The sequence below is a fragment of the Python bivittatus genome, unplaced genomic scaffold (genome assembly GCF_059951505.1).
Source record: "Python bivittatus isolate LINGU-HERP-01145 unplaced genomic scaffold, Pbiv_v1 ctg000700_np1212, whole genome shotgun sequence".
NCBI classification, from domain to species: Eukaryota; Metazoa; Chordata; class Lepidosauria; order Squamata; family Pythonidae; genus Python; species Python bivittatus.
In genome coordinates, this window is record NW_028277098.1 from 84,134,082 (window position 1) to 84,161,094 (window position 27,013).

General features: G+C 38.5%; 1 protein-coding gene across 2 annotated transcripts in view; it reads left to right on the forward strand.

The window, feature by feature from the left end:
- Window positions 1–27,013, forward strand: part of EYA2 (EYA transcriptional coactivator and phosphatase 2) — a 137,582-nt gene that overhangs the window by 91,901 nt on the left and 18,668 nt on the right. For both annotated transcript variants that reach the window (XM_007425103.3, XM_088153717.1), the window contains exons 6-10: window positions 7,488–7,555; window positions 9,711–9,888; window positions 10,523–10,647; window positions 12,186–12,269; window positions 25,379–25,468. In XM_007425103.3, coding sequence (XP_007425165.1) covers window positions 7,488–7,555; window positions 9,711–9,888; window positions 10,523–10,647; window positions 12,186–12,269; window positions 25,379–25,468 — 545 coding nt within the window. The remainder of the gene's footprint in view (window positions 1–7,487; window positions 7,556–9,710; window positions 9,889–10,522; window positions 10,648–12,185; window positions 12,270–25,378; window positions 25,469–27,013) is intronic.

The window sequence follows — 27,013 nt, forward strand, 5'->3', positions numbered from 1 at the left end:
TCCAAATAGGATAAGCATTCCCTCCACTTCTGTGTCTTAATCATTAATAAAATGGTTGAAGTGCATCAGGGCTTTTTTGCTGAATAATCCCCAATGATCATAGCAATGACAGCACTAGCCAATCTTGCCTGATTTTAAAAAGATAAGCAGGGTCAGACCAGATCGTGGGACTTCACTGGAGACAACCAGTAAATGCCAAGATTACTTTGGGAAATGAGGAAAAAAAAACTGAAAGAGAGCAAGCTGTACATCTCCATATTGTCACCAGGAATCAAACTTGACTTGAGAGTGAGATTATCTTAAGCTTCATTTGGCTAGGCTCACCCACTTTCCTATGCCATAAGCTATACTCTACCGAACTAAAATATCTGAGTTCAAAAAACACATTAAGCCAAAATCAAACAAAGCAGATTATGGATTTGTATACTTTGTGATCACAATGGATATACTGAGATGCTGAGCTAACTAGATGAGTCCAACAACATTCTTTAGTCTTTTGTAATATGAAGGATTCAGTGCAGTTGTACAGATTGTCACATAGAGGAAAACCACTGGAAAAAGAGATGAGAGAGCAATACAGTGTTCTTTTTGAAAAGCAGCACCCTGTGTAATTTCAAACATGGCTGCATTTGCCTGACCACTGTGGGAAGAAGCCTGGTAGCCTACAAGAACAGTTGATGATTTGTTTAATTTATATCACACCATTAAATTAAAAAAAAAAACTTTGCTAGGGTGGCTTATATGATAAAGTAAACCACGACAATAATAGGTCAACCAAAATAAAAACAACAGAAAACAGTAGGTTTTACTTTGGAACAGCTGGGCTGTTTTGCTTGCTTACCATTTGCATTGGTTGCAGTTTTGAAGATTCCCACATGAAATAAAGCCAGTGTAGGCATTAAAAGACAAGTAGGAAACACTGGATGCAGACAGTACCCACTTTGTATTAGTGAGTTCCATGTATTTTAGTATTTAAATCATTGGTTTTAATCCATAGGATGTCTGTACAATCAAGGTAAGCTCTGAAGACATTTCAAGAGCCACCCCAATTCTGGCCCTGATAGGTTCAATAATTATGCAAGTTCTCTTGAGGCATTCTTAACTACCTAGATGCATTCCAGGTTCAAACACTGGCACCCACTTGACTATGTCATAGGATGTCAGTGCAACGTTAAAGATTTCACCATCACCTGAGCCATGCGAGGCGCTGAGTGCTGGACAGATCGCTGGCTGGTCCAGTCGGTCCTCAACCTGCACATAACCCCTTTATATTGTAAGCAACCATGGACTGTCAGAAAGTCATTCAACATCGGCAGACTGCAAAACCCAGGCCAAGTCCAATGTTTCCAAGATGTACTTAATGAAAAACTCTCTGGCAATTTACCACTTGTAGGAACCTGTTCTGAAAAATCGACACAGTTTAAAGATGTCATCACACAGACTGCAACAACTGTATTCACACTGAAAACCTGGGCACTTCAAGACTGGTTTGATGAAAACCACAACACCATTTCAGCAGCCCTCCAGGCCAAGAACAAGGCCTATGCAGACTGGCAGAACCATCTGTCTCGAATCATCTGTCTCAAAGAAAGACAAATGTAAGCACCTGCAGTCCAAAGTACTGATGGAACTGCGAGAAATACAGGACGAGTAGTGGCAGAGAAAGGCTGAGCAGGTGGAACACTATGCAGACATGCATGCCACTAGAGAGTTCTTCAGTGCCATAAAATCAGTTTATGGTCCTTCTAAATCAGGATGGTTCCCCCTCTTGCTGTCATCTGATGGATCAAGCCTGATCAAAGACCAGGAAGTACTGAAAAACCACTGAGCTGAACCCTTTTCCAAACTACTCAATAGGCTGCCCACAGTTGATCATGATGTCTTACAGCAGATTCCTCAGCTGCCAGTCTTGGATGCCCTGGACCTGCCTCCCTTTACTATGAGATCAAGAAAGTGATATCTCAGATGAACTCAAATAAAACAAGAAGACAGGATGGCATTCTTGCTGAGCACTAGACCCAAACACCTTGCAAGCATTCCAAGTCATCTTAGAAGACGTTTGGTCCACAGAGGAGACGCCTGACAACTTCCGCGATGCCCTCATTGTGGCTCTCCACAAAATAAGGGAAGCAAATCAGACTGCAGAAACTACAGTGGTATCTCACTGCTGTCCATTGCAGACAAGATGTTTGCCTGCATTCTCCTAAATAGACTTGTCACTGTCTCAGAAAGGAACCTCCCAAAGAGCAGAACAAGCCTCTTTACTCTGTTTTCATTGACCTAACAAAGGCATTTCATATTGTAAACAGGGAGGCTCTCTAGATCATCCTGAGACATTATGGATGCCCAAGGAAATTCGTGAAGTTGATTCAGCTATTCCACAACTGAATGACAGGATAGGTTCTTTACAATGGTGATACATCAGCTGCATTTGCCATTTCCAATGGGGTAAAATAGGGTTGTGTGCTAGCCCCAGTCCTGTTCAATCTGTTCTTCATCTGCATGTTGTAACAGGCTGTCCAGAGTCTGAAGGAGGGAGTGTATATCAGGCACCAGTTGGATGGCTCTCTCTTTGACCTTCGTCACTTGAATGCACGGACGAAGTGCCTCCATACAGGAAAGCCTCCAAGTTCCTCCATCCAGGAAATCCTCTTTGCTGGTGACTGTGCGCTCCTGGCACACAAAGAAGCGATCTACAGTTGATGCTGAACAGATTTTCAGATGCTGCTATGCTCTTCAGCCTGACTATCAGCCTGAACAAGACTGAAGTACTTTACAAGCCCATGCCAGATGCCAACCCTGTAGAACAAAAAAATCACTGTTGACAATACCCAGCTGACAAATGTAAACAGCTTCAAATACTTGGGAAGCATCATCTTGAGCAATAGGTTTTGGACAAAGAAATTGATTCCAGGATCAGCAAGGCCAGCCAGGCACTGGGACAGCTGCATACTAGAGTGCTCAATGAACACAACATCCATATCTCCACAAAACTGAAAGTCTACAGAGCTGTGGTTGTCCCTTCTCTCCTATAGAGATGTGAGTCCTGGACTCTGTATTGAAGGCACATCAAACAACTGGAGAAATTTCACATGTGCGCCCTCTGCTCCATCCTTGGCATTCATTGGCAAGACCGTGACTCCAGCCTGGAGGTCTTGGATCATGTGGAGTCCACCAGCATTGAGTCCCTGATTATCAGGGCCCAGATGTGGGTGGAACACGTCATCAGAATGGATGACCATTGTATGCCTTGCCAGTTGCTCTATAGTGTACTGGAATCTGGGAAGAGGCCTTGAGATCGACACGCAAGTGCTATAAAGATGCTGTGAAAGAAACCCTACGCCACTGTGACATCCAGCCAAGGGAACTAGAAGCTGCAGCTGCTGACAGAACCCACTGGCAAGCCCTGTGCTATGAAGCTTCCACCGGCTTTGAAGACAGGCACCACCAAGAACTGATAGAAAACTGTGAGTGGCATTACAGAATAACATCCACAGTTACTACAACAATGGACTTCCAGTGCTCCCATTGTGCTAGACTCTACTTCCAAACTGGGACTTCTTCTTCAAACCCTAAGGACTATCATATATAACACAAGGGCTATTTTGCGTAGTGGGCAGAACTACCAATACTGGTCCACTTCCTCTGTTCAACCCTGCCCACAACTTGCTCTCCCCAGCTTCCAAGAAAATCCCGAAGAGATTTTTGGAACTATTTGGTTCCATCAGCATTTTTGAGTAGATTATCTTAATTGTTCCTCATCCTCACAGAGGCTTCAAGTCCTGGTAAATTAAAGTCCACCAGCAGCTTTTGATCCATCAATGACAAAAGAACTACAGTACAGAAAAACTTTCTATACCAAACATAGAAAATGAGATTCATTGTGTACACAGCTGAATGAATGGATCATATACCAGTTTGAACAGAAATATGCCTTGGTGTGTCTGAACTTGGTTGTTTGCTTGCAGACATTTCATTACCCGACTAGGTAACATCATCAGTGCTAGTGAGTGTGGGGTCTGATGTTCTCTCAGAGTACCAAGGACTCCACAGTTCAACTCTGAGCTACATATATTCTCTTCTATTAGAAATATGCCTGCTATGGAGTCAATATGTCCTAACTAGTGGTTCAGCATATATATTAAAATCTCTCAGCACAATATACTTGGAGGAATCTTATACCATCTTCAAGTCTACTCTGGCTAATTGAGGAAGACAGATTGTTGGGTATCTAGGTGGGCAGTACAACAGAGACCTTCCTCCAGATACATATACTCAAAGCCAAAAAACTACAGAATGAACTGTCTGGGCAAGGGATAGTATTGTAATTGGTCATTTCAACTCTGCATCCCTCTCTTTCATGTCTTGCTTACTCCCATTTGCATGCTACTATTAAAATGGAAAATCCAACTGAGCAAACCTGAATTCTCTCCTAACCTCAATCTAACCAACTTTTGGTGGTACATGCTACTTAAGATCATTTCTGGGATGGTTTTCTTATTCTCCTACTTGGTATGAACAGTGTGGGGACAGTTATCACAGGCTCTGAACTGACATATAGTCTGGTAAGCAGCCATAACATCCTGTTTCATTCCCATCCCATTGAAAGCCACTGCCCACCATATTTAAATCTGCTCTCTACTGTTATAATTTCTCTAGTTCTTCATTGAATAAAGAGGTCTCTTTGTTCCTTCAGTCACTGCTAGGACAGCTGCTATAATTTTAAAAAAAATCCTCTTTTTCATCTTTAGGCAAGGATTTTACCTGAAGTTTTTTTTTCTGATGGAACCAAATGAACTACTTTGCCTCAATTGACTTGTCTTCAGTTTGTCTAGCCCAAGTCTCTGAATATACAAGCATTTTGTTTTAGGTGCTAAGTCTAGGCAGCATATTTTGTTTATTTCTTTGTTTTGGGGAGGGGCTTGGAAGTACAAAGTTGTTCACAGATAGATAATATCTCTGATTTATCTCCTGGACATGAATAGTCCAATAAGAGTTTCAAGAACTTTGGGGGGAGGCAATGGCTCAGGCTTCCACCCTAAGGCAGATTCCATGGTGAGAGATATTAGCTCTTGACCCATCCTCTGCTTTTAATCCACCCCCACCCCCACCTTGCCAGAAATGTTTTTAAAAGCCAGATGTGATGGCAAATTAGTTCTGGAAGCAGATTCTCTTCCTTGAGTGGTTTGGTTTGGAGGGGGGCTGAGGTTTATTTCTCCCTGCATGTGCTTTTGTGACTGACTGTACTTGGCAAGCTGCAGTTTGTTCAGCTGTCTGTTCCCCTGCTTAATCTGGGGTCTTAAAATAAAAACAAACAAGCAGATATTCAGAGAAAGGGCACAGCATGGAGACACTGAGAAGTATTTGTTCCTGCACTTTGGCAAAAAGCACTTCACCAATCCCATGCACTGATTCTCCACTATGGTTAAAAGAGCTGGCGGTTGCTACAGTTAAAAAAAAAAGAAGAACTGCATCAGGGGTTTGATTATTTGAGTTCTGTTTACCCAAAATAAAAACAGAAACAATAGTGCAACTAATTCATGCTCAGTGCAGAGTCATTTTAACAACTTGCCAGTGATCCAGAACAAAATTGAGGAATAAGAGGAAGCTTTGCCTTAGTAATAAAGTCTAAAGTGTAAAAGTGATCAGAGGCTTGCAATGTGATTCTATATAGGTTTCCTGTCTTCTAATTTGGTTTACTCCAATACATTTTCAATAAGAGGCACCAACAAAATTTTGAAGTTTCTGAATGTTAGGATAACCATGCAAGAAAGCAAGCCTGCCACAGGGATATAGAACATCCCTTTTATCAGTTACATACAAATCAAAAGTATTACAATAAACAACAGTTGATCATTATTAACGGACGAAGGATAATAATTATTCGTATGTAGAATTTTTTTTAAAAAACACTTTTTTCAGCAAGAAAGTTTTCAGAGTGCTTTACCTATTGCAATAGGACAGCATTGTAAATCTCGTAAAGTGAGCAAGCCAGCAGACAGACAAAATACTTTAATCTTACACTTCTGCATAAAGCATATGGGATTCAGGTTAGAGATTCTCTGGCAACAAGCTAATTACAGTACGTGCATGACTTTCTCAAACAAAGGGAAGTTACCAGCCTAACTACTGTTCATCTGCTGGCCAAAATGGTAGGACTACTCTTCAAGTAGCTGATCCAGTTGACCTTAGAAACCAGTTGGTGCTTGGCTGATGTTGTGTAATTGTTGCTCCAGAACTGATTTTTCAGTAGAAGCGTCTTATCTCCCATAGTAATCATCATACCCTTTACCCTACGTTGGGTAAAGGCAGCATGATGAACAATTATATTTGTCCTTATCTCTACTTCTCTTGTTGATCAAGCTTTCCTAGGCCTATAGCGGCCTCAGTAGAATCACCCTCTGGTCTGAAAGTGCAGGATTTAGCATCAGGCCTGGGTAACAGTGTTAGGAGCCACAACATCTTTCTTCAGCAGATGGTAGCAAAGATTGAAGGCTCTTCTTGCATGTTGCATGATAATTTGACATCTGATGACATGTACCTGCATTTACCTTATTGCAAACCATCCCATTTCTGGCAGTGCGAGAGAATATGCAAGTTCTTTCTTTATATTGTAGACAGCAACTGAGGCATATGCCTGTGGGAACCAAAGCTTAATTGTCACCCTCCACAAAGTTATTGCATATCTCTGGGATCAATGAACTGTTTTTATAAAGAGTTTTGAAGCTATGTAGGAGAGATGCAAGAAATCCTATAATTAATTTCAAATAATTAAGATTAGAATGACTGAAGTTCTGCTTTATTGTGTAATTCTGGATGGGCCTGGAGGACCACTTTGCCTCATAACTGTATCTGTAGCTAACTTAGTTAACCATAACTAAGAGGCAAATAAATGTTTATTGTATCCAGAAAATGCTAAGTTCAACCTCAGCTTCTCCACTTGCTTTTTTAAAGGTTAGTAGATGGCGGGAAAGACCTCAACTCTAACAGAATAATGCTAGAGTGGATAATCCTGGGCTCAGTCTGCTTTTTTTGTGATGAGGTTTATAGCAGCAGATTCTTATGATCTGAAACCGGGGGGGGGGATGAATCCCTGGGGCCACAAGCAATCTCTCAGTCTCTTTTCTGGGGACACTGAACTGCCCCCTGTTTGATCAGTATTGCAAAAATTATATGTACAATTTCTCACTTTGTTGAGATAGATACATGAACATTATAATGTAAGCCCTACAAAAGGCTGAACATAGTTTAAAATGAAAAGAAAAATGAACCAAACCAATTCTGCAAAAATGTCCCATTCAGGAGGGATTCTCAGGCTCCAAGATACAACTTCAACCCCTGATCACAAAAAGTTTGCTCAAACATGATCTAACATTTTCCTTTCTGTTTCTCAGATGGCCCATCAAATTTATTTGTACTGTGCTTAATAAAATGTTATTTATCTTCTCATTTCCTTTTCTTTCTTTCTTTTTCCTTTTTTGGCATAGGTACCTCAGGGATTTACCAGGGACCTAATGGCCTGACAGGCTCTGCAGGGTTCAGCACAGTGCATCAGGTACAATTTTAATCAATTTTTTAAAGTGTGAAAAGGTGGTTCTTTTATACTGAAAATATTTATGGGCTGCCTTTCCATTCCAACCTCTTAATTGCCATCAACATATAAGTCACTATGAAAATGAATAATAAAATATCATAGAATCAGGATAATAATAGAGTATTCAGCTCAGCAAGGTCATAGCAAAATCAGAACAAATGATGAAAAGAGCAGAAAAGCAAAGAGCAACACAGCAAAGCTTACACACAAGTTGTTTGGTCCAATGCACTCAGGGCTCCAAACGTTCTTTTAAAAGACTGGCAAGTGGAAAGGGATGAAGATGATTCTTCAGGGAACTTGGTCCTAAGCCATTTAGGACTATGAAGGTTAATACCAATACTTGAACTTGGTCCTAGAAACACACTACCAATCTGTGCAATAATAGAATTGGTGTAATAAAATAATTGTGGGTTCTGGTCACTTTACTCCCACCATGTTCTGGATGGACACATTTTGTACCAGTTGAAGCTTCCAAGCTCTTTTCAGGAGAATTCCCTGATAAAGTTTAATAAACTTCTCTTTATATTAGTGGAACATTTGTAACTTAAGACAAGATCCATCTTCTCTGGGTAGGAGCAAAAGACCAGTCTAAACAGATGTGGTCATTTCTATCTGAGTTTTCAGATCAGTCACTTTCAAATTAGTATCAGACCTAAGTGACCAAATGTCTACTTAGCACTTTAGAAAGAATGCAATCACATTTAACAGTTATTGGAGATCTCTGTCTGAAGTAATTCTGTTTGACCTAGCTTAAGCTTCAACTTAATTTCTTCTCTATCCTTATGAATATATCAGTTCCAAAGGCCCTAACTTCTGTGAACAGAAGGTGGAAATGTATAATTGGTTATCTGCATGTTAATAAAACTTCATTCAAAATCTCTTGCTGATTCTGTTCTCCTTCCCACTAGCTCCATGTAGTAGTTGTTAAATAGTGTGAGTGACAAAACAGAGCCCTGAAGAATTCTGTAAATCAAAGACTGAGACACGTCATCTAGCATCACCTTCTAGAATTGATTGTTCAGGAAGGACTGAAGCCATAATAAAATGGAAGTTGACATTACTAACTTCGTTAAGATTTGTCTCAGATAATAATAGATCGTATCTGATATTTGGAGATAAAAACAAGCAGCAGACCTGTGGACACTCACAAAGTTCAACAACTTGATAGGAAACTTAGCAACCAAGTGCTTTAAAGATTATTTTGTCTTCTTCCCCCTCACCCCACCTCCATCTTTCCCTTCCTGCTCTGGCCAGCCTTGGTCCTGGGTCAGCACTTCAGTGGCAGTGCTGAAAGCATTTCACACAATACTGTATGAACAGCTTAAAAAAGAAAAACTAGCAGTTTCCATCATCAAATGAAGAGTTCCCACTTGTTTCTTTTCCATGCTTGGCTTTAGGTAATCATCAGTTGGTTTTGTTTTGTTTTTTAAGTTCTAATATATCACACAGTGCCCCTTGTGAATTTGATCCTGGGGGGGTGAGTTTCCTGATTACAAAATTCATGTTTTGTGTATGTTCACTCCTGTATATGTAAATCATATGTATAAATAAATGGTGTAAATACATTATATTCAGAAACACTGTATAAGAATGATTGTTGGTAAAGGTTGATGTAGGCCATGTATGAAGTCATGCCTCTTTTTTTTTCTTCTTCACACAAATTCTGAAATGAACGTTCAAGGCTAAATTCAAATCCGTGAGACTATGGGACATAGAAATATTTAAGAATTACACTCTTAAGTTCTTTTTCCATAAGCTTTGACAGCCGCTTCCTCTCTGGGGGATTGTAGGAAGGAGCACATGGAAGGTAACAGATTTAGTCCATGGCAGATGTAATTAAAAAGGGTTTCAAGAAGAAGACCTCTGCCTCAGGCTGTAGACCTAGGGTGAGCAATCACTAGCCCATGGGCTGCATAAAGCCCCCTAGATACATTTTTGCAGCCCCCAGAGTGTCTCAAGATCTCTGAACTTGTAGCCCAACTATAAGAGATTGATTAAAATAAGAATTACAAAAATGTGATCCATAAGTTCATAAAAGCATAACTTTTATATATTGGTTGCATAGAAAATGTTTTGCTTGTATAGGATAATTAGAATTATGTCTCTTCTTTCAAAGGAGTATTCTTCATATCCCAGCTTCACCCAAAGCCAGTATTCACAGTATTACAGCTCTTCCTACAGTTCATCTTATGTGTCTGCAAATAACATTAGCCCATCAACCATTCCAACATCACCTTATTCTCTCCAAGAATCATCACACAACATTAGCAGTCAGAGCACTGAATCACTTCCTGGTAAGTGCCTCAAATTAGAAATGTCTTTTTCATTATCAGTATTGTAGATTCATCTCTTAAACCATAATTTCAACCAGGGCTTAGTGCAGATCCTATTTTCAGTGGCAGGTGGGACTTAATTTAGCTATTAAAAATAACTATATGCAGAATATTTTTGTTTGAAGCATTTGTCTGTGATTTTTTTAAAAACCTGCAAGATAATTCACATTAGGTTACTTTGTGGTTTCCCCTAAAATACTAATTATTGTATTTCCTTTAAGATATGCATTTCTGAACCCATTAATATATAACAATATTATTTGGAAACCACACAACAGTCTCAGTATTATGACTGAACTGTAGTAGTGGTGATACCAGGCTAATAATACAAACTATAAACAAAACCTTGGTCATTCATTGATAATTATGTATATACTTGGAAATAACAGGAAAAGCTAAAAAATTACTTTAATTGGCAGAAAAATATTACTTTTTCATCACTTTGCAACAGAGAAGAAAGCAGAAATATTTTATGAATTTATGACTGTAATTTCTGCTATCAGAATGAATGTTACTTTGATACTTTGGGCACTTTTTTGAAACAGCCTAAGAATAATAACTTAGGATGTTACTTTAAGTCAGATTCCTGTTATAGGTGAATATCCAACACCTGTAAAAGACATAGAATCTGACAGGCAGCACAGGGGGACTGATGGAAAACTACGAGGGCGATCAAAAAGAAGCAGTGATCCCTCCCCAGCAGGTGACACTGATATTGAGGTAAGAGTAATAAGGGTTTATTACCCCTTTTCTTTGGTACTTAAATCTGGCATCTTCAATATGGCATTATGAGGCACTAATGTGCTCCCAAACTCTGGTTGTGCCCACTAGGTTCCCTGGCACCCACCTGAGTTTTTATTTTTCTAAAACCTTCCTTTAACTCAAAAGATGAAAAGCTGGCATGTTGCAAAGGAAAGTGGCCAACCCCAGCATCAGCTTCACTTCTAAGAATGCCTGTGGGACCTTTCTTAGAAAACGTTACAGTCTAATGCTTTGTTTGGAGGTACCCAGAAAAAAAGTTAGAGGGAACCAGAGGTAGAATTGTCTTTGGGGGTTGTGGGAAGGTATGGCAGGTAGCATTCTGGGAAATCTATGCTTCATAATTGCTTATGTTCCTATGGCAGCCATTTTGTGAATGAGCAAGCCCCCTCAATAACCTTTTTGAAAGAACACCCACAACCATATTATTAACATTTCATATTTGACCACCAGCCTGAAAAGTTTGGGGATTTTGTCTTACTGTAATAATGTGAGTGATGCATTTATGAGGAACCATTGGAGGCATTGAATTGGACATGTTTGGTAAAGAAAAGGGTGCAAGGAAACGTGGTAGTTGTCTTCACATATCTGAAGGGCTGTCATGGAGAAGGGGAGGCAGAATTATTCTGTGTTGTCCAAATGCCCATAGCACTCCCAACCTACAAAACCCCAAGGTAAATAAGAATAACTTTATAAAAATGAAGGCCAGTTTATCTTATTCTTTTTCTGGACAGCTGGCCATTATTCTCAATGAAGTATTTTTATTTCTAAGAGTGAGTTGGCATTTGAGATCCATGCTTTGTTTTATAACATGCTAATATCTCAATTGAAAAGGAATTTATTAAAATTTATGGGGAGAAGGATCCTAGCAAACATCAAATGAGATGCTTATCAACTCGGTGGAGACCATGAGCACTGCGCTGGGATTCCAGACATACTTGACAGCAGCCTTCTCTTTATCTTTCTATTTTAAATGAAAGGGAAGGGAATATAATCTAATCTAAGCCTCAGGTGATTTTTAAAAAGTAATGCATTATTTATTGATGTGACACTCAATATTCAAAGGGGCGAATGCTTTAAAATAGTCACAGTAAAAAACAGAGGGAAGGTGAGGGAAAAATGGAGGCAAAGAAAAAAGTGAAAATTTCATTTAGAAGTATTGTTGCAGTTACAGTAGTATATTGGGAATAGGAGACTTTTTTTAACTGCTTCAAAGAAAATGGTGTTTTTGTTTGTTTGGAATTAGTTTTTGGAGCAATCTGAAATAAATAAAGGAGGCATCTCATGGAAGCATTCTTTCTAGGTGTGACAGCAAGAGGAAAAGGGTGAGATATTTTAGGGAGCAGGAAGTCTTCAAAAGCTGAGGTAATGCCCCACACAAGCAAGATCACAGAGAGGAACAAAAGAGGTTCTTCTTTATATAGTTATGTAATCCAAAATGAGTATATTTCTGCCCGTAATTGGTATATTTTTGTCTATTTTTCTGTTTTTTATGACAGCGTGTGTTTGTATGGGACTTGGATGAGACGATAATTATTTTTCACTCCTTACTCACGGGAACTTTTGCCTCCAGATATGGGAAGGTACTGTTGAGTTCATTTGTGTTATTTTCCAACATTATTGTTTATCCAATGAGAATTGTAAGGGTAAAGACATCAAATATAGCAGCCCTAACTAATGTTACTCATCTGATATTTCTTTCAAACATTCCATTAACATCCAAGCTTTGTTAGATGATGTTTTCCCGTGTAGAATGCAATGCAAGATAAGTGGTAGAGCAGCCCATCCCCTCTCTAGTTCACTGTTGAGATCCATGAAGAGCCAGTCTGTTCAAAGGCAGGTCAGGGACCAGGGATTCAACTAGCACTGGATGGACTTGTACTTAGATGGAATTGCACTTGGAAAGTCACATTCATAGTTTTAGCGTAGTACTGGATTCACCTTTAAACCAAAAGGCCTAGATTTCAGCAGTGGGCAGGAAAGTTTGTTTTCAAAGTTCAGACTAAGAGCAATTATAGCCATTCCTAGAAAATTCAGATTTGTTTAAAGTTTGCATATCTTAATTAATTTACATATGGTTTAGACTTTTCTAATACACTCTGCTTTTGAAAAGTTGGACCTTCTGTGTCCAGATTATTGACAGGAGTTGTTTTTAGAGAGGTTTGCAACTACATTACTAGCACTGATTGTCTTTCCATCCATTGCTAGGCACCATTCATTAACCAAGGTAAGCTTATATGAGAGAAGGCTAGCTTTTAAACCAGCATTCTCTCATATAAGCTTACCTTGGTTTTTAAGAACCTTAGGAGAGCCCTTCATATCCCACTATGAAGGAATTGGGAATACTGAGCCTTGAGAAGAGAAGACAAAGGAGGAATATGACAGTATTCAAATATCTAAAAATACAGAACACAGAGAAAGTTTAAGACCTGTTCTCCATTATTCTAGACTATAAGATACAAAATAATGGATTTAAGTCACAAGAAGGCAGATTTCAACAGAATAATAGGGGGAAAAACTTGCTAACCATTAGAGCATGTTGACAGTAGAACTAATTACTTTGGCCAAGCCAAATCTACCTTTGTTGCCTCTCGACCTCTATATTGACTGGTGCTTGAAGCAGGTTTTAATATTGAGGTTAAGGTTATAAATTTCTTGTGCTACATTTTTATTTGCATTGTTAAAGGATGAATTTCAATTTTTAATTATAATTGTTTTTACCAGTATTTTATCATAAATGCTATGTTTGGTGTAAAAGTAGGAGATGAAATAAATAAATTTGTCTTTCAGAGAATGCCTGTGTGGGACAGTGAGCGCAGTTAGCTTCTCACAGGATGTAGTTCGGGATGGACTGTACAGCTTTAGACTGACTGTGAATTTTGAATGCTTCCTCATAATAAAAAGGAAAAGGAAAAAGCAACAACAATGCCCCTGTAAATTAAAATCATTATTGAAAGGGAAAATACTACTTGTTTGTCACAGCAGGTTTTGGGACTTGCTTTCTTTAACGTTCAGTTGCCTACTTGTTCTCTGCCTTGGTACCATCTTGAAACAAACTTATTATGAAGAATGTATTGATCATGTGTACCAGCTCTAATGCAAATTTGTATGCAAACAAGGGTCTCCACAGAGTATGGTCAGACAAATCAAGATAGTGGCCATGATGGTGCCATCAACGCCTATGAAAAACAGGCAGAGCTTTCAAACTGTCGTGGCTGCCATACTTTTTTCCCCAGTCTTTTTTATTGCATAACAGCCAGAAATTGCACAAGAATACAGTTACAAAAGAATAGAGATGAAAAGCAAGATAAAAAATAAAACATAATAAAAATGTTGTGCAGAGGAACTTTTAATAATGCATTCTCCCCTTCCCATTCTTTCCATTTTCCCCAACCGCTAACCACTACTTAAATATTTGTTTTACGCTTGAACATGAAATGTTGGAAATTGTTGCTTATATCTCTTTGGATCATTTCATCTGTTATTTTTTAATTAGTCTCTCAGCTCTTTTCCTAAAAAACATATTCCAAATGTCTAGATTTGCCTTGCTATATACTGTGTCATATATGAAGGAGCCATTCTTGTTTGAATTTAGTTAAATTTCTCTTATAAATTTGTACAGCCACTTTTGCCAGTGCTGCATATTCTCCAATTTTGGTCACCTATTCTTCTATAGTCAGCAGTTTTTCTTTTCCAGTGTTGTGCCAAATTTGTTCTTGCCACTGGCTGCATATATCTTAGTAAATTATGATCCTTTTTGTTTATGCTCTCTGGAATTATTCTGAATAAAAACATTTGTAGTTTCCATTCAAATTTTATTTTTATAATTTTTTGAATATTTGGGTGTTTTTCCTTCCTATACTTTTGACCTTTTTTGCATGGCCACCACATGTCATAAAATGTCCCTTCTTTATTATGGCATTTCCAATGTTTGTTATTGTATGATTTGTCCAACTTGGTAATTCCTGACAGAGTTATATACCATCTGTAAAACATTGTATACCAATTTTTCCTCAAATTATAGCTTGAAGTAAATGTTATTGTTTTTTTTCTGTAGCTCTTCCCATTGTTCCACTGTAAGTACTTCTTTGAAGATTTGCACCCATTTTATCCTGCAGTTTTTAATTTATTCTGTCTTCGTGTAGTATTTCAGTAGCAATTTCTAAATATGTCCCAATATATGATCTTGATTCTATATAAGTGTTTCAAATTCTGTCATCTTCCCCAATGTCCCTCCTTCTTTCTTGAGGTCAGTGGCTACCATCCTGACTTGTTTGACCATACCTTGCAGACACTCCTGTATGCACAACACTTCTGCATTGCTTTTCTGAAATGCCAAAGATTATCCTTTTAATGCTAGGGAGGTTGGACATGTTCCTAAATATATGATCTCCACAAGATTCCTGTCAATTTTATAGAAAACTCACAACCATTTCTCACCCATCCAACATTACAGTGAGGATACATTAAAAATATAACTCAGATTAAAAATGATTACACTTTTGTCATTGTTTATCAAAAGAACATGATTAGGATCTTCCTGCAAAGATTTACAAATGTGTCTAAAACCAGTTTCACAATTGTTTATCTTTGGAGATTGGATGTTGACAAGAGTGGTAACTTCAGGTATATTCTTTGTTCCCAGATATCAGGTGCAAGCTTGGCTTCACCACAATATAATTGCATTTTTTCCAGCATACAACATTTAACTAGTGGATTTCTCTGCAAATACTATAATGTGTATAATTCACAGATTGTACACATCTACAAGCTCCACAAAGTACCTAGGAGTAATGGCAGAACTCTAAAGTAAGCAGATCTTCATTCATATAACACTATTTTTACTGATAAAGAAAAAATAAGTTCATATTCTGTTGATATTAGATCATGTTGCTTCTTTCATGTAGTATGGAAAAGGTTATATTTGTCATTTATTAGAATGGGATTACTAACTTGGCAGTTATTTAAGTAGCCCTGAATATTGCAGCAATAGCTGCAGAAATATGATTTGTCATCATTTTATGATTCTACCAGTTGCTCTAGCTTTATGATACCTACAGCAATTTGGATAAGTAAATAGAAGCTTAGATTTATTGCCCTCTTTTAGATATGAATACATGTAAAAAGATCCAAAATGCTGATGATACAGAAACCTGATGAAGAGTTTGTAAAGATTCTAACATCTCCCTTTGAAAAGAGAGCATATGTATTCAACAACCTAGCAGCAGCTAGAAATGAAATATTAAGTATTGTGCTTAATATAACACTATATGATGCCTGGTACCTGTCCCTGTAGCTGATATAATTCTATAGTATACTCATAATTAAACTCAGATCAATAAAAGTACCACAGTGTTTCCCTTTGTGTCATTGGCCTCATAACCCTGATCTGTGGATCAGCAGCATCAGTTAGTCATGAATTAGCAAATTTCTTTTCTATCATGAGAAGGATATATTTTAATTATTAGTGTCAACTCCATTTCTCTCTCTCTCTCTCTCTCTCTCTCTCTCTCTGTACCTAAAACCATTATTTTATTATTAAAACAGAGAGGTTTTTTTCAATCCTTCTCTTAAAATAGTAGGATAGCATTGTTTGGGGACCTCATTGACATGTCAGAGAGACAAGGAGTCTTGAATCCTGTGGATGTTATGCTACCACAACACTTGAAATACTGTACTTTTGGTCCCTATTGCCAATAAATGTTGCACTAGCAGAGCTCTCAGAAAAACAAGGGAGGCTCCAGAATCACAATGCCACTCTGTCAATAGACTCTCATTCTCACTGTATCCAAGAACCCCTCAACCTAGTTTGGATTGATCTGTTTTTCTCAGATAATGCTTGGTGCTAGAGTCACAAAGCAATTACTTACATGTAGGAACCAGCCTTGAGCTATATGTGTAAAAAAAGTAATATTTAATGTGCATTTGAAGAAAGAGAGAAATGTATTATAGGTTTTTAAAGCATTAAATTCGTTTCATGGAAGTGTCACATGGATGTTTTGCTGGGCAAAGAATTGAAGAGCTAAGGAAAAGTTTTGGATTCAATAAGCAAATCTCATGTCAAGGACAGCTTTTCCATCAGAACTTGTTAGGCAATAGCTACCAGGTGATTGTTCTTACACAAAATACTAGTAAAATTTATGCAGTCCATTTTAACTACTCTAACTACTCTATTAAAAAGCAGTATTTCTTCAGACAAGTTCTCACTGTGCAAAAAACAAAGTTAAGGTGAAAGATTTACACAACCACAAAAGAAAACAGAGTTAAGGCAGAAACAAGTATGCAGAGATGATAAATTAATGTAAGCACTAAGATTCTGCAGGAGGTAATTAGCTATCAGTTTTAGAGCACAGTCAGAGGAAAAACATGAAAGACTTGAAAAAACTTTTTTATGCAGTATTTTTTTTTTCTATACAAATGACTGCATGGGCTCACCTTCCCTTTGCTAGTTGTGGCAATGTTGAAGTTATATTAGTTGTGCTAGTTCTCATTCTCTTTGTACTCAGTAGGTTTCCCATGCAAATCTTGCAATATAATCCTTCATTAATTACACATGACAGGCATTAATTCCCCAGTTGCAAAACCAACATATATTAAAACGAAATCTCTGGACAACTGAGGTCAGCACAAGACTTGTGAACACCTGGTGTATTTTGACGTTGTTCTAAGGTGGTCTTTTTTTCTCTTTTCCGGCTTTTGGATGTCAACAGGTGGGTTAGAAATGGGAAAGTACATAATGCTAATACCTTTTAGCACTAAGCAGCAAAAAAGGAAACACAATCGGGGTGAAGTAATGATTCTCCATGGGAGAAATAATCACCTTCTAAAATAGCTTCTTATGCCCATAAGAATCTTTAATTGCTGGAATTCATATCTCAATCATATCCTGAGCTTTTTTGTTCTAGAATTACTTTACATGAAAGTTCTAGAAGTTATATCTGAAGTTACCTGGAGAGATTTCATAAGGTGTAATGATCCACTAATTTGACATATATCAAAGATCTGAGAATGCAGAAAAGCAGGATAATACTCAAGTGGCATTAAAATCACAACTCGCTGACTATTTGCTGGTATACTGTGTGGTTTCAATCAGGGTGGGCAGTCTGTGGGCCTTCCAAAATTTTGCATTACATGGAGGATGCCCAAAATCATGTATGTGTATGTATAAGTTGGTTTCTTTAAGGTGTGGCACAGCACCTGATTCAGCAGTCCAGTGCTGGGGTCTCCCTGCCACCGGGTGGCTTGTTAGGGGTGTTTGTACACTGAGGCTGCCAGTCTAGGCTCTTACGAGGCAGTTGGCAATGCTTGAGAGCTCCTATTTCCACCAGTGCTCTGGGACACTTAGGGTATAGTGTTGCCAGCACTTGGTACTTCATTGCATCCCTCTCAAGCTGGAAATGCCAACTCTGACCCTGTTTGCTGCCAGTACTCTGGGTCCTATTGCTCAGCAAGTTGGGCCTTTCATCACCCATGCCAGTGTTCTGGGCTTTGCTGAGGACATCTCTGTCACCAACATTCCATTTTACCACTGACGCTTTCTACCCCTGCCTATGCATTCTCTGGTGTCCTCTTTGGGTCTTCAGCTCTCAGTCCCTTCTGTCTTCTTGGCTTCTTTCCATCGCTTCCCTGTTTTCACTCTCCTCCTTCAACGCTGCACAACCAAGCCCCTTTTAAAGTAAGGGCCCTTGAAGAAAAAGGGAAAGGAAGGGTGTGGGCATGGGCACTTCCACCAGTATCCATCCTTCCTTTCCTACAAGTTGAAAGTGTTTCAGTAGTGGCAGCACTTAATCTACCTTGCCTGGCCTCTGCACCTTAGCAGTCTTGGGCCTCTAGTAACTGGATGGAAAGCCAGCAGGGAATTTCAGGCTAGATTGGAATGTTAGAGGCAAGAAGTTCCAAAGTCCAGGGGCCGTAACAGAGAAGGTCTGCCACCTGTGTAGTGGGGACTCTACACAGGCTTTTTCATGACATTCTTACCAGATGGGCAGATTCAAACTTGACAAGGTAGTGCCTATTTGTGAACTATATGGATTAAGAATAGAATTATATTATGAATAACTAGTTTCTTAAACACCCTTTCAAATTCCTGTTTCCCTATAATACCCTATACTCAAAAGATAAAGCAGGATGGAGTACAATTTCTCACAGGATCATTCATGAAACATTCTCATAAAAATTAGCAGAGTTGAGATTTACTGTGCAGTTACCAAAGTAGTGTAATGTTGTCTTAAAGTTGGTACTTTATTTTAAAAGCAATGAAAATGTTGATTTGCATTTTTACTAGCTAAGACTTTACTTTTATTATTCATGTACTAGGAAGGAGTAGAAACTGGCACTTAAAAAGCTAATTGTAGAGGGTCATAGAGATCCACTTGCTTGGTTTGTAAAGGTTCTCATTGCTTGGGTTCAGATCTCCCTTGAACTCTGTTAACCAATTCAGAATGGCATGTATTCTTTGCTTTGTTTGGGAATTGGGCTAATAAGTATATGTCCCATCAGTGCTGTACAGGCATCTAAAGAGTCCTCCATTCCTTTGACAAACATAAGGCAAAGTGATTAAGAACATCTGTTTATTTTATTTCTTTAACAAGAAAACCTTCACTCTTCTTCCCGGTTCAGCTGTGTTTATTTACATTTTGTTACTCATAAGCACTGGGCATCTTGGGATATTAAAAGCCACCATGGCCTATTAGGAGACACCCCTCTTGAAAAATGAAACTTAGAAGGAAGAAAGTCAGAAGAAGCCCTTCAAAGGAAAAGCACAATTCTTTGGAATTCTATCAAATAGTTTATAAAAACAAATATGCTTTAATTCATTCAATAAATGGGTAGATTAACTCAATATGAATAAAATTTGGAAAGGGTTTTTTTTAGGAAGTTGGAAATATTTGCTTTAAGCAGCTGGAAGCTAAACCGTGTAGTCAGTGTTAAATAATAAAAGCATTCAGTCAGTTTCAAGACTGCTTTAGACGTGACATTTTGTCATTTGCTGTGGGGGCAGAGCAAGATAGCTGGAATGGCATGTGCTATGGCTGTGCAACAATCTGGAATCTAAGACAAGGTATGATTTGAAGTGTGCCTGAGTACCTGTGTGGCACCTCACGTGAACATCTTAGTCCAAATGCATCTTTCTCTGGCATTGTTTGGCAGATGTACTGTCCCAGGAAAAGACACAACTGCTTTATGCTTCTAACAGAAGCTATGTACACATTCACGCGTCCTCTGAATCACATTTTATTTTTCAAATATGGCTCTCTGGACAGCCCTAATGTCTGCCTCTCTTGATTTAAAAAAGAACGGGAAAGGTTTAAAAAAGAGAACGCCAGAATATACTTGACTCTCATGGGTTGACGTGAAAATAGAGAAGGCACAGCATGATGATTAGAGCAGTTGCTCTGTCTCCATTGTTGGTGATTAAAACACTGATTGTCATCTTGAAAACACTCATCTCTCCATCAGGATTTTGCCTTCTAAGTCTTTTCTTTCTTGCCATCATCCAGGCCCAGATTTAATTTTATCATCTATTGTGAATTTCATTGGGTAGTTGTTGGAATTATTTTTAACAATCAATATATGGATTAAAAATGATACATAAAGTGGGAATAACCTTTTGAAATAATCTGCCTTTTGTGTCCCTTCTGTGGCCAGTGTGCAGAGATGCATGTGGACTGCTTTTCCCCTTCTTCGGAGCTGTGCCCAAGTGAAAAAACTGGCAGAATAAGGACAAACCTTTATATAGATCTAAGGGTCTTTCCTCCCTTGACCTAACCAGCCCACAAGCATGCCTGGCCACTGTTTTCTCACTGCAGTGTCCCCATAAGAGGAGATGCTTTCATCTCACTTCCAGACTGAGAGTGAAGCAGTCTGAAGTCATCCTCAGCTGCATCAGTGTCAACGCAGGATTTTCTCCTTTATTTCAACACTGTCCAAGGGCAACCTCACCTTGTATAAAATCTGTTGGGCTTTGTCACCTGTTACCTTGGAAGGAAGTCAGGGGACTGCAGGGGCTCAAAAGCAACGTAAGAGAGGCAGAATAGGAATCAGCAACAGGGTCAGCACATTTCTTACTATTAGTTTCATTATGTTTGCATTTATTTAAATAAATGGAGGCAACTTTAGGCAGCTTATGTATTAGGATTAAAATCAACAAAATAAGAATAGTCCAAATGACCAAACCATGAACAATAATATCCAATGGGACATCCAGGAAAAGAACAAAATGACGCCCAGTTGTGATCACAAGACAGAAATCCAATAAGACAGAACGAATCATAAATAAATCGACTTACCCCAGGTATGTTAGAAGACTCAGGTTTTTAAAGATGTGTGAAAACACAACAGGGTTGGAGCGCCACAAACTTCAGGGGAATGCTATTCTGTAGGACAGGTAGCATCACAGAGACATTTTCCACCAACTCAAGGATGGATGGATAGCCCTCCAAATTAAGAGTGGGAAAATGCCGTTACAGAAAACAGGACAATCCTTTTCTTCATGGTATTTATTAGGTTAGATGTGTTAAGGCTGTCCAACTCCAGAAAGTCTCTGGGTGGCTTACAATATGTGGAGTGCATAAGTTAAAACCACAACATGAAACAGCATTCCCAACATTAAAAAAAAAAAAAGACTTGACAGCGACAGGCCTGGAAGTGAGAGCCCTACGCATCTCCTGCGGGGATGCTCTTTCAGAGGGCAGGGTCTGTGACAGAGAAGACACACTTCCTTGGTCCCACAAAATGGCAACATTTAATTGAGGGGAGCTGAAGGACATCCGCTCTGCCAGAATGCACCAGATATGCAATAAAAAAAATACTTAGCTCTCTTGCATACAGCATTTTCTTCCATTCAGTCTGATTGGAAGAGGAGGAGGCAACAATATTTGGCATAACTGAGGGGGGAAAAACCACACATATTCTTAAGGCAGAAAAAAAATGTTAGTATTCCTGTTAGCAATATCTTGACTCTTTAAGCCATTCTGCTATATTCCTCAACGTTTGGTAGTTTATCTAAAGTGATTGGTATGATTAAAAAAATATCTCTTTAGGCACATGAAAGTATATGCTTTTTAAAAAAATATATCCTTAACCACATGAAAGTATACTGCTTTTTCCCTTCTGCTGTACACAAGAATCCTGTATTAATCCTGCCTGCGCCTGAGCCTCCTGGTAACCATTAATTTGCCATTATATGAATTTGTTTTATGAAAAGACTGGTGAATGCTTATAAGAAATAGTTGTCAAAAGAGACCCAGTCTGACTTTTTTATTGACATAAATGATTCCCCTAAGCAATATTTTAAAATAAATAACTAGAGAAGAATGGAACAAACGGTATGGTGGAGGGGGGTGGAATTTGTTCTGGAGCTCAAACAAACTTGCTTAATACTAAGTGGTGTAATTGCTTTCTTATATTCTCATCAAGGCGTAACACTCGACAACGAAAGAATAAAGCCAGCCTATCCTCACTCAGGCATGTGGCACACTCTCCCTTCTCCCCCTCCCAACCTCCTTTCTTTCTAGTTAATACGAGCAAACAAACTGGTTCCATTTCCAAGTAATTAAACCAAATTAAAACCATTAAACTCTTTGGTGACAACTTTATTATTAAAAGCTAACCACAAAGATGAGATTTAGCTTGGAAGGCCTTGCATTGTGCAGTAATCTGCCTTTCACCTTTGGCTGACACCTCCAAGAGATACTCCCCCTCCTCCCTGTAGAATAGAAAACTGACAAATACAGTTAATTAATGCTTTCTTCCTGGTGGAAAAGTCATTATTTGTTCATGGCATCAGCAAGTACTTGGCAGGAAGAGAGAAAAATCTGATTGTTTCAATAAAGAGTAGCTGGTGCTGGGAGCTTTTTGTGTGCGTGGCTTGTTTTTGAAAAGCAAAAGAGAGGTAGAAGTTCATGACACAAACATTTGGAATGTCTGATGAATTGACACCTGGGTAAGATAGAGGAGCGTTCAAGCTCTGCCCATTCATGAACAGTGGTGTACAAGTCTTAACAGTTTACCACTTAAAACCTAAGCCTGGGACTGTGAATTATTTGGAAGCAGAAACTGAAAAGAGTGACTTGCACTTGAGAGATTGCCAAAGATAAATTTGCCTCCAACTTCCTGTTACAATTCCTCTTATACAAGAGCTATACTGGTGGTAATGGAGGAGGAGGAGAAGGAGGAGGAGAAGGAAGTGCATGCAGAAGTCCAGCCAAATTGATTAAGAGTAGGAGCAGACGGTTAAGAAATGGAGAAGAAAATCATTAGATACATTTTAAAACAAGTATAAGCAAATGTTTGTTTGTTGTATTAAAAGCAAAATTAACAGCCAGGACTTCAGAGCATGTCCTGTAGTGAGTTTTATTTTGGGACAGCGAACTTCAGTCATACAAATAAATACAAGTGAGGAACTCCAACAGGGTGTTGAAAACAGGCATATTCATGCACTCATACTCTTTAGTTCACATTCATAGCAACTGACTATATGAAATTTCTTTCTTTGTATGACAAATATATGTGTGTGTGCGTGACCACAAATCTGTACAACAGTGTTGCGGTGAGTCAAACGTTTGTTTGTTTTTCCAGTAAAAAGGAGCTTCAGGTACTTAACAAATGTTCCCATTCAAGCTGGCATCAAACAGATTGTTCTATTTAAAGCTTTACCTCTGAATATTTATTCCTGAGCAAAGCACAGATCTTGGAAGATAAACTGGGGTGGTGTGGGGTAAGACCACATCTGTAAGTCTCTGGCAGTAATCTTGCCTTCTCAACCACCATCCTGATCAGTGCTGCGTCACAAAGTGTGACATCAGTATTACATGGTTTTCATAGGGATGTTGCAGCTAGTATGGGATTCTAAGGTAGAGTACCAGATTGATCCTTCCATGGATTGCACTGCATTTCCTTTGCACCTGAATCTGTATAGTGACCCTCCAAGAAGATCAAAATGACATTCTGGGAGTTGGTCTTTTTTCAGCTTTCCATGCTAGCCTGAAAAAAAGATGTAGTTCTCCTAAGAGTCACATGAGTTGACTCATTAAGGCAGCCAAGCCTTTTTTAGGCTCCTGCAGAAGTCTGAAAAAAGATTATCTGTTTTAATGAATAGAGAGGATCTGGGTTTTTACTTGTGTGAAATCCAAAATACTTTTTCTGAATCATCTTTCAGAAGGTTCCCCCCTTTAGGATTCCAAGATTCTATGTTCTATCTCTCCTCCCAATCTGTATTCCATCCTCCTCTTCATCGCCCAACTGTTGTCAAGTGAATAATATTTACTGTAACATCTAGTGTGATCCTGAGTTGTAAGAAAGCATTGTCCTAAGCATGCTCCTACTGGCAAGAAGAAACCAAACTTGGATAAGGAGCCAACCTAAGTTTTTTTTAGTGAAATCTCTTCTCAGTTTCTAGATATGCACACAGACCACGGTATGGCTCTCACATGTGGGTGAGATGTTTGTAGGTGTGAAATATTGACTTTTAATTTATGCTACTCATTAAAAATTACAGTAGGTCCTGCTTCCTCTTACACTTGATATAGCAAAATTCCCATGTAAATATATATTTTTTCAGACTCTGAGTGACAAGAAATCAAAGTAAATTCAATAGAGACAACTTAAAACAAATTTACAAGAACATTTGATAGAAATGCCTGTGGTGATATAATAAATTATAAAGAGTGGTGTGTTGGGACCTGAAGAATAACTGGAAAAGCAAAAAGAAATTACAATAAAAAGTTCCCCAGTGCAGGTCCAGTGTGAAGCTAAAGAAAATGAAACTTTAAAGAATGAATTGACAATAGATGTAATGGTGTAAAGTTTCAGATTTAATAGGGAAGATAGAAGGCACATTTTTGGTGAGGAAGAATGTAGACTTTTCCTTACTGGGAGTGCATTATGGTAGAAAACTGTTTGGGTTAATTTCTGCGAAACCTCAGCTTCTATCAGCCAATCAGAAAACTATTCCAAGTTCTCACTCTGTTCATTAAACAAGCACGATATTAAATGAAGGATCCTTTAAAATGCTTTTACGATTAAAAATAAAATGTATTTTAGAAAAGGTGGGTTGCTATTTCCAAAAATATGAAGGAGCAGTCGTAAATAGGTCTGAATAAAGGAACAGGCATAGGGCTACCTGCACACTCCAATTTATATCATTAGAGGGTCCATGGAAAAATATTTGTGTAGACCAATATTCCTCTATCTCAGTGTTGTCCAAACTTGGCCACTTTAAGATGAGTGGACTTCAACTCCCAGAATTCCCCAGCCAGGAATTCTGGGAATTGAAGTCCACTCATCTTAAAGTGGCCAAGTTTGGACAACACTGCTCTATCTGATTGCATTTGTGATAGTAATACAATTACAAACAGAATTCAGGAGCAATATCTCAAAGGCTTACAGTTGGTGGGACTGGGGTGGGGTGGAAAATGAGCATCCAAAGTGCAGCAGATAAGAGAGAAAACAGGCCTGGGATGAGCCTCTCACCTGCTATGGGCTTTCAAAGTCCATTGAGTGAATATTTCTTGCCACCGAATTCTTTCTATTCTCATGAAAAAAGGTGCATGCTGATATCATTCCTTTTATTTGAAATATAGATTGTCCTTTCAGAATTGAAGCCTTTAATATTTACTTTCCTGAACTTTACCCTGAGAGTCAAAAATGATAGGTAGAAAAACATAAATAGCTAAATTTTTCCCCCCAACAGGACACTACTACGTCAGTTCGGATAGGCCTTATGATGGAAGAAATGATCTTCAATCTTGCAGATACACATCTGTTCTTTAATGACCTGGAGGTAGGTACTGATTTTGTTTCATTTTATTGGGACTGGGAATTATGAAAACTGGAGGGCACCAGATTGGAGGTGGTGGCTCTGAGCAATCATCATTTGCTACTTTTCCTCTTCTTTTTCTTCCTTTTATCAAGCAAGACATAAACATTTCTGAACAAGGTTTAACCTAGTCAGGGCCTGAGGCTCCCCCATCAAGGACTACTTTGAAGCTTGCTGACGATTCTTGATTCATGTTCCATGCATCAAAGTGAGGAAGAGAAAACTAAAGCAGATATGCATACAGCATTTGCTCCAGTAATCTTCCCGTTCCATAATTCAAGTATGGAAAGTCACTAAGCCAGTTAATCAAATGGAGTTAGGCATTAAGAACTACAGTGAATGTGGCTGCTTCTTATTTGGACAACTTGTTTCTTTTTTGTTTCGTTAGCTGTTATATTAACAAGTTTACTGCTTCAAATCTGGGCATTTGGTGATTCTAAATAAGAAATCTTGGACCATCAAAACCATCTAAGGAATAACAGATCTGTGGAGTCCTTGGTGCTCTCTGAGCTTGGTTGTTTGCTTGCAGACATTCATTACCCAACTAGATAACATCATCAGTTTTAGTTGGGTAATGAAACGTCTACAAGCAAACAACCAAGCTCAGAGAGCACCAAGGACCACAGTTCAACCCTGAGCTACAGATATTCTCTTCTACTGCAATAATATATCTACTATGAATACCCTGCCCTCCATGCAAGTAGATTAATGCATATCCCAATGAAAGGAGGGAGGGCAAAGCATGAGAACAGCCCTGGTAGATTAGAAGATTAGATTATCTATTTCAGCATCCTTTTTCTCACACTGGCCGAAATATATTTTGGGGAGGCCCACAAGGAGGACATCAAGGCACTAACCCTCTCCTGTTCTTGCTGCCAGCACATAGCAATCATACAGCCATTGAACCTGGAGATCACAGACATTAATAGATTTCATGAATCTAGTTCATGCCCCCTTTGCCTGAATCATGAACACCCTTCCCCCTGACATCCAGCAGGTCCCTACCCTCCTAGTCTTCCAGAAAACCTTTAAAAGCTGGCTCTTTCCACAAGTCTTGGGGTAGAGTGAGGCTGGAGCCTAATGAAGTTGTTTGTGGATGTGTGGGGGAGTGTTGTTTGGGAGGGGAGCCAGGAACGTTTGTGCTAGTTCTGTGTTTTTTGCTGTTTGTAAGCCTCCCAGGGTTATGATGTATAAGACAGGCAGCTGTGTAAGTCAGAGAGAGAATTTCACAAATTCATTATATATCTAAAATTTATATTACTCAATTCCCCGGCTAAATCATTTTATTACATACCCCTATTTTTTTTATTTGTATATTATTATTTTATTTAGTTATATTTATTATTTATGTTATAAATAATATTTATATTATTCTAATAAAGTATTTGTTACGTATTATAAATACATTCTATATTATTTTATTATAGCCCTGGAGGGGGGAGTTTACAATCTCATTGGTAGAGCTATTTTTCAAAGGGTAAAAGATAATTATAAAAGATAATTGTGACA